The sequence below is a fragment of the Acartia tonsa genome, chromosome 11 (genome assembly GCF_053477335.1).
Source record: "Acartia tonsa isolate MP-2025a chromosome 11, ASM5347733v1, whole genome shotgun sequence".
In the NCBI taxonomy this organism is placed as follows: domain Eukaryota; kingdom Metazoa; phylum Arthropoda; class Copepoda; order Calanoida; family Acartiidae; genus Acartia; species Acartia tonsa.
The window spans coordinates 26,765,932-26,778,064 of NC_137270.1; the positions used below are offsets into that span (position 1 = coordinate 26,765,932).

The following is a 12,133-nucleotide window of genomic DNA, read 5'->3' on the forward strand; positions in this document are numbered from 1 at the left end:
TGGAGGAACTAGGTTAATTTTCTTAGGATTAGGAAGATTAAGTGAGATTTAGGGAGGTGATTTTTATTCTCTTTTTCAGATATGTGAGAAAAAGGAGAGTGATTTTTGTCCATATTTCACTTATCTGAGAAAAAGGAAGATGATTTCTGTCCTTTTTGGAATGAAATTTCTGTCCTTTTAAGGAATGACTTCATTTCCTTCATATGATCCTAAAATTTATTTTAGAACTTTAAACTTTTTCTAATATATATTTCTTTTGAAATATTTATGTATTTTAAAAATTTCTGAACTAGTGCAGTCCTCAGTAACATGTTCCTGGTAATAGCTATCTATTAAAATATATGAAATTTAATCGCTGCTAGCTGCCAAACGGCTGAACGTACATACAATAACCACACACTGCTTTAACATAAGAAGGCAAATAAATAGCCAAGATACAATGATTTATACGAAAAACTATTATTATTATTATTACGTATTTTATTGGTTTTTAATCAGTTTATAAACATAAAATCACAAAAATATTACTAAAAATATAAAATTGAAATTATTTACAATTACTATATAAAAATAAATTTGGTTTCTTTCATGTGTTCCGTCTTCTTTGAAGATGTGTTGAGTGCTGGTAATTTCTCGTCTAGTCAAAGTGAGGGCAATGGCAACTTTTTCATTAACACATTTCATTTGGTTATCCTGATTATCTGTTTACCCTGAGCCGTCAGCTTAAGAAACTGAAAAAAAAAGAATGAAAGTTTAAGTTAGAAAAAATTCATAGTTGAAAGAAATATTGACAGATATTAAGAAAGAGATACAAAAACTAACAAACAGATTTTCTTAATGTCCCTGTAATAACACTAACCCTTTTATCCTCTTATCCACTTATTATACGCATTCTGATATTTTGGGAAACGCATAAATATTGCTCTAAAATTCTTTAAAAACTCTTTTAACATTGACAATACAGGTTTAATTTTCTTATTTCTACATTCAAAAAGAAACCAAGCTGAAATAATAATTTCTGTATTGATTATTATAGCTTTATAGAATGGTATATTAGACGGTGCTCCCAAGAGAACATAATTGGCAACCCATGTTATTTTAGATTGGTAAAGAAAAGTGTTAAAATATTCTAAAAGTAATTCTGTATTTGATGAACAATAAAGATAAAAATGACAAGAAGTTTCTCTAGGGGTGGGAAGATTTAAAGCTATTGTACATTGTGTACATGCTGGACTAGTGTCACTAAATTTTGATAAATTTGCATTAAAATGAAGAAGATTGTTAGATAATTTAAAAGCAAAGTCTCTTATGTTCATGGGAAGATAGGATAATCGCCACATGCACATAAACCTTGATTCTCTATTTATATCTATTTCATTACTGAGCCACATATTTCTAGTTTTAACGGGTTGACAATTAGTTAACATAGATTTGGATATATCTAAAAAGTATCTAAAATCTTGTGCTCTCAAATTGGGCTTTGAAATAAAGACTAATATTGAAACAGATTTTTGAGAAAATTTTGTTTTACACCTATTTAAAAATACTCTTAGATTATGTTTCATTCTTAAAAATTCATTTGGGGTTACATAACAGGAAGATTTCCTGCAAAATTCATCATAATTTAAAACATTGCCAAAGTTTGAGATAAAATTACTTAAGGTAAGATTTTTTAGTTCATTACCATACCTTAACCATGAGTTTATTGTGAAGAAGTTGTTATTGATCATATTTCCTTGATTATCCGTGAATAAATGATTATTAACAACTTGGGCAGCGAGAATGTTTCCACTAAATTTCCAATAATAATCACAAAAACGTAAAAAAGCTTTAACTAGATTGTACAAAATTGGGTTAGATTCTGGAATAATTTTATCAATTTGTATAGACAAAGGGTTTTTAAGATTATAAATTTAAGATTAAAAACTGTTGTAGATTCCATAATACACAATGCTCAGAAAGCTTATTCCGATCAGTATTTTATACAAGAATGTTTAATAAATGTATATGAACTGCTTTCAAAATCAAACTCCACAAATTCTCCTTTAGCAAGTCTAATAATTGATTTTTCGAGGGCATTTGATACAATAGGAAATACCTACTTACAATCTGTATTGCATTTCTCTAATTTTGGTCCAAAATTTATTTTAATGGTATCTTCTACTTTTAAAAACCGAAAATCTTGTATCTTGACTGATTGCGGTTTAACACAAAATTTTGAAAATAAAATAGGTATTATTCAAGGAGACCTTCCATCTCCAAATTTATTTAAAATTGCAATAAACCCACTCGTTATAAAATTATGTCTAACAAACACTCTTAAAATTCCAAATTCAATTCCTTACAATTTTAACAGAGATGAAAATAAAGTAAATGTAGCAAGTGGTTTTGCAGACGATATGCAAAACTTCATGGAAGTAAAGGCAGAATCTCTCCAAAAATGTTATGATATTTTGACCAGCTTTGGAAAATTATCAAACCTTAAAGTTAACAACTCTAAGACTCAAATTATAATAACTGGTGGGTTACCTTCTTTAGATTTTATAAGAAAAGTTGAGGAACTGAATTTTGAAATTTCAGATAATTTCACAATTTTAGGTCTAAGCTTGCACAAATCTTTAAATGACACTAATTTAATTTGGGACAAAATATTGGCAAAAGTTGTAAAATTGCGCAATTTTTGGAATTTATTCAATCTTAGTATTCCTGGAAGGGTTTCTATTATAAAAACATATTTTTATTCACAATTATCATATCTAGGTTCAATTTTCGAACCAACAGACCAATTTTTAGCAGACTTTGAAAAGTGTGTTGTAGGCTTTCTAAAACAAGGGGGAAGGATTGCAAAGGATAGAATTTTTCTTGACTGTAGCAAGGGTGGGCTTGGCCTGCCTAACCCAAAAGAATTTCTCACTAGTCTTAAAGTTAGCATTTTTTTAAAAGGTCTTAAGGCAAATGATTCATGGGGTAAAGAATTGAGACAATATCTTGCAGATCCCGAAAAACTTCACTGAAGAAAAAACGCACTGCGAGATAACTGTGCATCATTGTGTAATGACTAATGTAGATTGGTTGTAGTCCTTCTTTCATTGGTACAATTTACTGCGAGCATAATCTATACGTAGCTGGTAAATTTTATGAGAAGGGTTGAAACTGAAAAAAAACTGATATTGATTTTATAATCTTATTTTAATTATTCGTAGAAAATTGTCTATAACACAAAACGATGCATATTCTTTCAGTATTAATCAGAAACGCTTCTAATACAGCGGATACTCATAGGTTTCGAAGCCATAATGGAATATTATTTATCGCATCATATTATAGACAGTTTTCCGCGGAAATAGCTGGTATCAATTTTATCATATTAATTCTATTATTCGTGGACAATTGTATGTAACACTATACGATACATAACTTTTCAAGTATGGCTCAGAAACCATATTGGAAAAGCCTTACTTTTTTGTCAAACACTTTGCTATAGTCAATCAAACATAAATTCACAATTATTCTTTTTTTTTAATTTTGTTTTACAATCGTCTGCAAAAACAATGTTATAAAATAATATTTGTTATAAATTATAATCTGTTTTTGTCATATTTTCTTATCCTATATCATATATACCTTAAAAATTTATCAAAACAACTTTTGTAACATTTTAAATCTTATATTGTTGGAGCCATAATTTTTTGTATGTTTTATGAATACGTTAGATTGTTAGATTATTAGATTATTTAGTTTTTTTTTTAATGAATAGATGGTTCCTCTCTATTATCTTAGATCCTTGTTCAAATAAAGAATAGCCTAAAACCATCCCAAGACTTAAATAGTAACGGACCGTCAAAAAACCTTGCTACGTTACATAAATGATTATTTAGTATCAAAAGCTTAACAAAATCTAAATATATTTTATTTTCAGTGGATATTATATATATATTTTTCATACAACACTAATATTTTTCCAGATTCAGCCATACTGAAAAAACCATGTATAGCATTCCCAGGACGGAATTAATACCATAAAAAAACCTAGTTTTTACCACTTTTATGGTAAAATTTTACCAGCCTATACGATTTAAAAGGTGGTAAAATTTTACCGTAATCGTGGTAAAAACACTTTTGGTGGTACTCTGTGACGCTTTTTACCAGCGATTTTTACCACAATTATCGGTAAAATTTTACCAGATTTCCGGTAAAATATTACCATTTTAGGACGCAAATTTATACCAGATTTTGACCAATTTTTACCACTTTTTTGGTAAAATTTACCGCAAATTTCTGGTAGATTTTACCGAAAAAGTGGTAAAACTGTTCAACACCTGGTAATATTTTTGCCCTAAACTGGTAAAATTTTACCAGAAATAGGGTAAATATGGTAAAAATTTACCAATAATTGTGGTAAAAACGGGTGGTAAAAATCACGAGAAAGTGGTAAAAAACGACCTTAATTATAGAAAAACATCGCTTGTAGGTATAAATCGCAAAAATAAAAAAAAATTGTTTTCATTTTTATCTTTATTGATTGAAACAACACTTAAACATATTTTTCTTGATTCTACTGCTCTGGCCGCGAAAACTGTTGCGCAACCTCCTGGATTTGCTGGGCACCGGCCCCATTCGACCTCGTATCATGTGATATTCAACCTGGAATAAAATTGCTCATTAGTTAATTAGATAATTACAGGGATATAAAGGGATAAGACAATGGCTGATAAATTGATCTTCATCTCTAATGATGATACACATCGTTACCCCTTCTGTAGATTACAATAAGTGATTGAAATGTTAGGACACTCAACTTAATGAACCAACCAATAAAAAATCAATAAAAGTACCCAAGGTTGTTAGGCCAAAGAATAAGAAAATGTTATTTGAAAACTTTGGGGGCTAGTGTAATTTACAGCCCAATGTCCCATCCCTCCCTACTAAATATCTAATCTATAATACAAAGTAGAACGATGTCTGTCCGTCCGTCCGTCCCAAAGATAAAGCCTATACTCGCTGTTTACGCAAATGTGTCAGAACTTCCCCCCCCCCCTTACTCTCACACCTAAATTTTTTCTTTTGAAAGCAAAAATAAAAGTGTGTAGGTTCGACTCCCCCTCTCCCCCCTCATTCATTTCCTACAGGCATCTTGACACGTGGCAAAAAAATCAACAAACTTATCTAACTAAACATCTTTGAAAACGCAGAACGAGAAAAAATAAAGGGAAAGCTTACCTGGAAAACATAATCAGTAACAACATCCGTGGCTAACAAGAACAGGATAGTACTCGGCTTTACTGATTATATGCTTCACGTGGCGTATGGAGCCTTCTTTAAGAAGTTGAGCACAGATTTTAGCAAGGCAGCCCGCTGGGGTAGGCAGTGAAAACCAGGCTTGGGTACATCCTAAATAGAGATAGGTTGTTAGAAGATTTTAGCAAGGCAGTAAGAATGTTTGGAACTTTATACAAATGTCTAACTACGTTTTAAATCAACCATCTCTCTCCATAGGCATTAATCAAGTATAATTTCCCAGGGATATAAAGGGATAAGACAATGGCCGATAAATTGATATACATCCCCAATGATGATACACAAAATTGCCCCTTCTGAAGATTACAATTAGTGGTAGAAACGTTTTAGCAATCAACATAATGAAGCAACCAATTAAAATTAAATAAAAGTCTCAAAGGTTGTTAAGCAAACGAATAAGGAAACGTTATTATAACACTTTGGGGACTAGTGAAATAAAAAGCCCATGCGTTCCTGATAATTTCCCCTGGAACAAAACTGACCTGAACTTCTACGTGTCTGGGGTCAACAACAAACTTCTCCAGGAGCATCACTTCGTCACCGAAGGACTTCATCGGCTCGCGCTTGGCAGACTCCAGCTGGGCCTCGAACTCGCCAGCGGTCATGGCAATCCTCATACCCTTGCCACCCCCTCCGCGGACAACCTATGACAATATCAAATAACAGTTTTCCACAGGTAGAAAAATAAAAACAATATAAAATTTAGCAGCTACTCTACAATAAGGTATGCCGTCACTCCGTCTGACTGTACTATATATCATTACACAATGGTAGAAAAATATAACACTACATTTCTTTACATACATATATATAATTTATATAACTTACATATTCCTTTTTTTTTTAACATTGATTCCCAGAATTATACCTAAGGTATAATGTTATAATCGAGCCTTGAAGTTGAAATATATTATGTCATTGTCCATATTAAACATCCTGTTTTATATTTATATTATTTACTATTTTATTGCGGTACATGTGGACATACTTGTCCTTGTTCCCACCTTGATCATAACAGGGAACCCGATCTTGTCTGCCTCCGCCTTCAAGGTGTCCAGGCTCTGGTCCTCTCAGTGGTAACCGTGGATTACAGGTACGTTAGCGGCTTCCATGATCATCTAAAAAACAGGTTAAATATTAGAAAAATTGTAACGACAGACTTCTTTTAAATACACAGTTGCTTTTCCTAGAGCCTACTTGTGTTTCGTCTTAAAAGAGGATGGTTGGAGGGTTTTTACCAATGAAAATTTTCGAGGTCATTTTTCCAAGAAGCGGTGTCATACCCCCCCCCCCCCCCCCGCCAAAAAAACAGCATAAACATTCCCTGAAAATTATGGAAGACCAGAAGATTGAGATCGTAGAGGACAAATGAACAGACATCCTGTTACTCCGGTATAGTATAGAGTGTTATTTCTTTCTACTTGAAATCAACCAAAATAAGTTCCTGAGTAGCTACTCTATCATTTACCTTAGATGTAGACTTGATACCCATATCTCTAATGGCAGTGGACGGTGGACCAACAAATATAACTCCTTTCTCCTGATAAAAAAAAAAATTTAAATTAAAAGGTAGGTATCATTCTTATTAATATAATATTACATTCTTGAAATTAACCAGAAAAAAACGTAAGCAGTACAGTGGCGTGCACAGGGTTTTTACGGGAAGGGATGTAATCTTAGAGGTTTTTAAAAAACGGGGGGGGGGGGGGGAATCTACATAATTTTAATTTTAAGGGGTGTGTTGTCAACCCCATTCCTCACACTAATGACCGTGGACAAGATAATGAACGAAATATACATATATAAATCCCCAAATATATTGAACAAAACAACACCTTAGATTAGTTCAGACACTGCTAGTTTGAATGAACCAATCAAGATTTAAAGTTGTGAGCTAACGTGCTTATAAAACTTTGGGTACCAGTATAACTTCCAGTCTAATATCCACTCCCTCCCTGCAGTCAAATGGAAAATATTACCTGTCCAGGGATATAAAATACACGTGGATATTATTAATGACATATCATGGAAATTAGGTTCCTAACATGGACTTCATATATTGGTCAGTTCGTTTACCCAGAAGGAGGTAAGGGGGTGTTGTAAGGGAGGAATAAGGGTGTATCTTTATTTTAGCCCGCTGTGAGTACCGCTTTATTAGAGTACATGAAAAACTGGTGTAACATCCAGGTAATAATATATCCATTTACCCAAGAATCTTAAGGGATAAGACAATGGTCGACAAATTGATGTACTGTACATGTACAACCCCATTGATGATACACAAAATTACCCCTTACATAGATTACCTTTTGTGGTTGATACGTTTGGACACTCAACTTAATGTACCAACCAATCAGAGATCACTTAATCCCCAAAGTTGTTAAGCCAACGAATAAGAATACGTTATTATAAAAGTTTGGGGACACGTGTAGTTAACAGCCCATTGTCCCCTCCCTCCCTGCATTTACCTGGCAAAGATTAGCAAACTCGACATTCTCGGAGAGAAATCCATAGCCAGGATGTACAGCATCGGAGCCGGTTTCCGCCGCAACCTAAGATAATACAGTGTATGGTCAATAGTAACTAAGCCCCTAGAGGCCTCTAGGGGCACTTGAGTTAGTGGTGAGTTGAAATAGATCCCAACATTTTTTTATTTTAGTTTCAATAGAAAAAGTAAAAAATCCATCTTAAGGCTTAAATATGATCAGAAAATAGAATAAAACCAACTCAGGACCTATGTGATGCCTACCTAAAATAGAGAACCCAATCGGATCAGTAGTTATTTAGAAAAAAAGTCTTACTGCTTTATATAATAGGATGATGCATATAAGAGTTATTCTAAATCTTAATAGGTAGATTCTTCCAAGTTTCAATTTAAATTATCAATCACACCATTAAGCAAAAAACAACACCCATTTTTTTGCAATGTGAAAGGTGTGGGGAGGGGGGGGGGGGGGGGCTGGGAAAGAGCCGACCCACTACCTTGAATTTTAATTTTTCAAAGTTTTTAAAAAATAAAATTTTTGGGGTAATTTTTCTTAGGCCTATAAAAAAATCCATGTATAAATTAAAACCTTTCCGAGACATACAATAAGCTTCAATGTAGAGGAGAGACGTGTACGTACGCTAGATATTTCGCTACAAACGAAGACAAACAAACATCCTGTTACTTTTATTTAAGGATTATTTTAATCAATCAATTCTTGTAATGTCCATCTAAAACTAATACCTAACAGTATAATGTCAGAGATATAAAGGGATAAGACAAAACAATGGTCGATAAATTGATGTAAATCCTCAATGATGATTAACAAAATTACCCCTTGGATTAATATTAGTGGTTGAAACGTTCGAACACTCAACCTATTGAGCTAACCAATCAAAATTCACTAAAGTCCTGATGTCGAAAGTTGTAAACCAACGAAAATGTAAACGTAATTATAAAACTTTTGGCACTAGTTTAATAAACAGTATCTCCTCTCTCTGGTATAATATACCTTTAAAATAGTATCTCCCCTGAGATAGCTCTGTTGTGAGGCAGCTGGACCAATTCTAACAGGTTCGTCCGCCATGGCTACATGCATAGAGTTTCTGTCGCTGTCACTGTAAACTGCCACAGTTTTAATACCTATAATAAATTTTGACTAAAACACAATAAAATGTAGGTAACAAAGGAAGGGTTGGGGCGGAGGTGCCACTTTATATAGGAAACAAATAAAAATCGTCGGAAAAAGCCGTTTTTTAAGCAAACAAAAGCGCGTTTTGCTCTATCTGTGAGATATTATGAATAAGATAATGTTAAGATTTGATATTAAGATGAGAAAAATTTACGTTCACAGTCCCTTTAAAGACACAATACCTGTAATAATAATACCCTGGCCTTTCTCATTATAAGCCTAGGCAGAGCCATGCTGGTGAGTGATGCTAGCCCAAGCGTGGACCGTGGTGAACTGTACTTCTAACGCCAATACCTAATTACAGGGTTACGAAAGTTTAAATTGATGTTTTTTTTTTTAATGTTAATATTAAATGTAATATAGTTTTGTAATGACATATAAAATATATATTCGATAGAATATAAAAAAATATAGTGCATTCAATATTAAAAAAAAATATTTAAATATATATATAGTTGTTAACCATATAGAATCTATTTCCGGCCGGGTTCTTAAAAGATATTGCCGCGTTTTTTCGACATTTTTTACGCTATGAATAACAAGCGCGACATTCGCGAAATCTAAAAGAGTATACAATGATTTATTTAATTATTTCGCTTTTGATGGTACGGCCTTCATAGAAAAAAAAAGATTATCTTCAATCCATTTTTGCTGCATATTAATTAATGCATCTTTTTAGAGCTGTGTTAGACATTAGAAAAATTGCTAAAAAAATAATTTAAAATTCAGTATTTTTATGTTATATACTCTGTTTGAAATTCTATCGTCAACGTTCAATCAATTAATGTCTAAAAAACGCCGAAAAAATGTGGCATTCATCTTTTAAAAACCCCGGTGGTATTTCCGGTTGGCAAAGACAACATAAATATAGAAATCATGAAACATTGTTGTTCCACAATTTTGCCACATTTTTAAACATCTTGCTTAAAAAAAATCTTCCAAACAAATTGTAAATTCTACAAATTTAAATATTTAGAGAAAATTGAGTAGTAATTTACTTCTTGATTCAAAATATTTGATTAAATTGAATCAAAACTAATAATTATTTTTGGCACTCTATATTCAAATAATCATAAGCAATTATCAATAGTGCGCATGCGTGCACAGAGGTGCCATAAATTTCAAAACTTAAAAATATAAGTTTTGTAGCGAAATTACTCTATAATTCGAAATCTCTGTCTTTCTTTTAGAAACATTCAGGGGAATATACGAAAGCTTATATTTATATTAAAGATGAAAAATCGATAAATTCAAATGCACACGGCACATCTGCGTAAACACACAGACCTGGATTTTTTTTCTTTTAATTTTAATTCGTATGAAGCTAGCTCAAATAAGTAAATATTAAATTTGATATATTTTTGACGATGCGGGAGGATGTTTTAAAAGAAATGATGAAATAATTTTCAAGGTTTTAAAAAAAAGTTAGCTTCTTTTATGCGAAAAAATTCAATAAAAAGTAAAAATTTTTACCAAAAAGTTGGTCAAATTTTACCAAGTTTTTTTTTTTGGCAAAGTCCAAAAATTTGGACTTAGCCTAAAAATTTACCTTGTCAATTTTTACCAAAAAGTTGGTCAAATTTTACCAAGTTTTTTTTTTTGGCAAAGTCCAAAAATCTGGACTTAGCCTAAAAATTTACCTTGTCAATTTTTACCAAAAAGTTGGTCAAATTTTACAAAGTTTTTTTTTTTGGCAGAGTCCAAAAATTTGGACTTAGCCTAAAAATTTACCTTGTCAATTTTTACCAAAAAGTTGGTCAAATTTTACAAAGTTTTTTTTTTTGGCAGAGTCCAAAAATTTGGACTTAGCCTAAAAATTTACCTTGTCAATTTTTACCAAAAAGTTGGTCAAATTTTACCAAGTTCATTTTTTTTGGCAAAGTCCAAAAATCTGGACTTAGCCTAAAAAAATACCTTGTCAAATTTTACCAACTTTTTGGTAAAAATTGACCAAATTGCGTTTTTTTGTCTAAGTCCGAAAATTCGGACTTAACCTGAAAAATAGAGTTGTAAAATTGACCACATTTTTGGTAAAACTTCCAAAAGTGGTAAAATTAAAAAAAAAAAAAAAAATTTAAATTTAGGCTTCATTGTATAGAAGTCATTATTTTAAAGTACTACAACTGATTATGAAGAGCTGTTTTGTATTTAAAACACAAAAAACGGGTTTTTTTGTTTCGTCAAATTTTACAAAAAAAATGGTAAAATTTGACTAATTTTTTGGCTAAAATTTTTGCTGGTAAAATTTACCACGAAACTGGTATATTTTACCAGGTTGACCAGCTTTACCACTTTTCTGGTAAAACGACCTTTTTTTCTGGTATTTCGTAGAACCTGGGTTGTATTACAGACAATTTTCCACTAATATTAAAACAAAATCCTAAAAATAATACCATTTTTGTTCGCTCGGGCCATCGGCCACTTGGAGTTAACATAACTGATTTTAATCTAATTATTTTTCATTTTAAGTTCCGCGGAAGGCTGTCTATAACACGATGGGATAAATAACTGTTATTTTTTTGTAGAGAAAAGGCTGAGCTAGCTGCACGTATGGAAAAGGAGAAGGAAGAAATTAGAAACAGACTTGAGAAAGAAAATCAGGAATAGTTTAATTTAATATTTTTTTTTAATAAGTGAAGCTACTCTATAACTTACTTTGTCTGCCCGTCCGTTTGTCAGTCCGTCCTTAAGTTTATTCTTACATTCCTTTCTAAGTGATTTTTGGGTTAAAATATTTAGATTTTCTCGGCTGGAATTTAAGATATATTGCTGATTTCTTTTAAAAGATACCGCAAAACAGCATACTAGTGGCTCACCCCTGTTGGCCTTAAGGCGCATTTAAGGGTGGGGAGGGGAAGTCACTCCCCTACCCACTTTCAATTTTAGTAGTAAAAAGAAAAAAGTAAAATTTTAGAGTGGATAATTTTTTTTCTATGGGCGATTTTTCTTGGGATGGTGGGGGTTCCCTCCCCCAATATAGTTATAAACTTTCCCATGACCTATGAGGAGCAACCCTGTTAAGCGAGATCCTTCGGTACACACAAACAGTCACACAGAGATCTTTTTACTTTATTATAAGGATACAATTAACTCTGTGTCGGTCTCTCGTTCATGCAATAAATAACCTATAAATATTTTTATGAAGGATTCGTAATTTT

At 32.1% G+C, this 12,133-nt stretch overlaps 2 protein-coding genes across 3 annotated transcripts in view; one reads left to right on the top strand and one right to left on the bottom strand.

Moving 5' to 3' along the window:
* Nucleotides 1-12,133, top strand: part of LOC145332563 (uncharacterized) — a 50,627-nt gene that overhangs the window by 18,088 nt on the left and 20,406 nt on the right. Inside the window, exon 10 of the mRNA XM_080177567.1 lies at nt 11,501-11,574. Coding sequence (XP_080033693.1) covers nt 11,501-11,574 — 74 coding nt within the window. The remainder of the gene's footprint in view (nt 1-11,500; nt 11,575-12,133) is intronic.
* Nucleotides 4,510-9,293, bottom strand: LOC145332564 (methylcrotonoyl-CoA carboxylase subunit alpha, mitochondrial-like). Of its 2 annotated transcripts, XM_080177568.1 has the most exons (6): nt 9,158-9,293; nt 8,796-8,926; nt 7,767-7,850; nt 6,767-6,838; nt 6,303-6,416; nt 5,804-5,942 (listed from the first exon to the last, which is right to left on the bottom strand). In XM_080177568.1, the coding sequence occupies exons 2-5, from the start codon at nt 8,880-8,882 to the stop codon at nt 6,369-6,371; spliced, it is 291 nt and encodes a 96-aa protein (XP_080033694.1). In that variant the 5' UTR covers nt 8,883-8,926; nt 9,158-9,293; the 3' UTR covers nt 5,804-5,942; nt 6,303-6,368. The 2 variants fall into 2 exon arrangements, with proteins under 2 accessions (XP_080033695.1, XP_080033694.1); XM_080177569.1 differs by lacking the exons at nt 7,767-7,850; nt 8,796-8,926; nt 9,158-9,293 and adding exons at nt 4,510-4,644; nt 5,221-5,391 and having other exon boundaries at nt 5,781-5,942; nt 6,767-6,801.

Excerpts from the sequence above, each read along its gene's own strand:
- LOC145332564 (XM_080177568.1), bottom strand. The coding sequence starts at position 8,882 with ATGCATGTAGCCATGGCGGACGAACCTGTTAGAATTGGTCCAGCTGCC. Across the intron at positions 6,839-7,766 it reads AGTTTGCTAATCTTTGCCAG|GAGAAAGGAGTTATATTTGT; the intron begins GTAAATGCAGGG and ends TTTTTTTATCAG. Across the intron at positions 6,417-6,766 it reads GTATCAAGTCTACATCTAAG|ATGATCATGGAAGCCGCTAA; the intron begins GTAAATGATAGA and ends CCTGTTTTTTAG.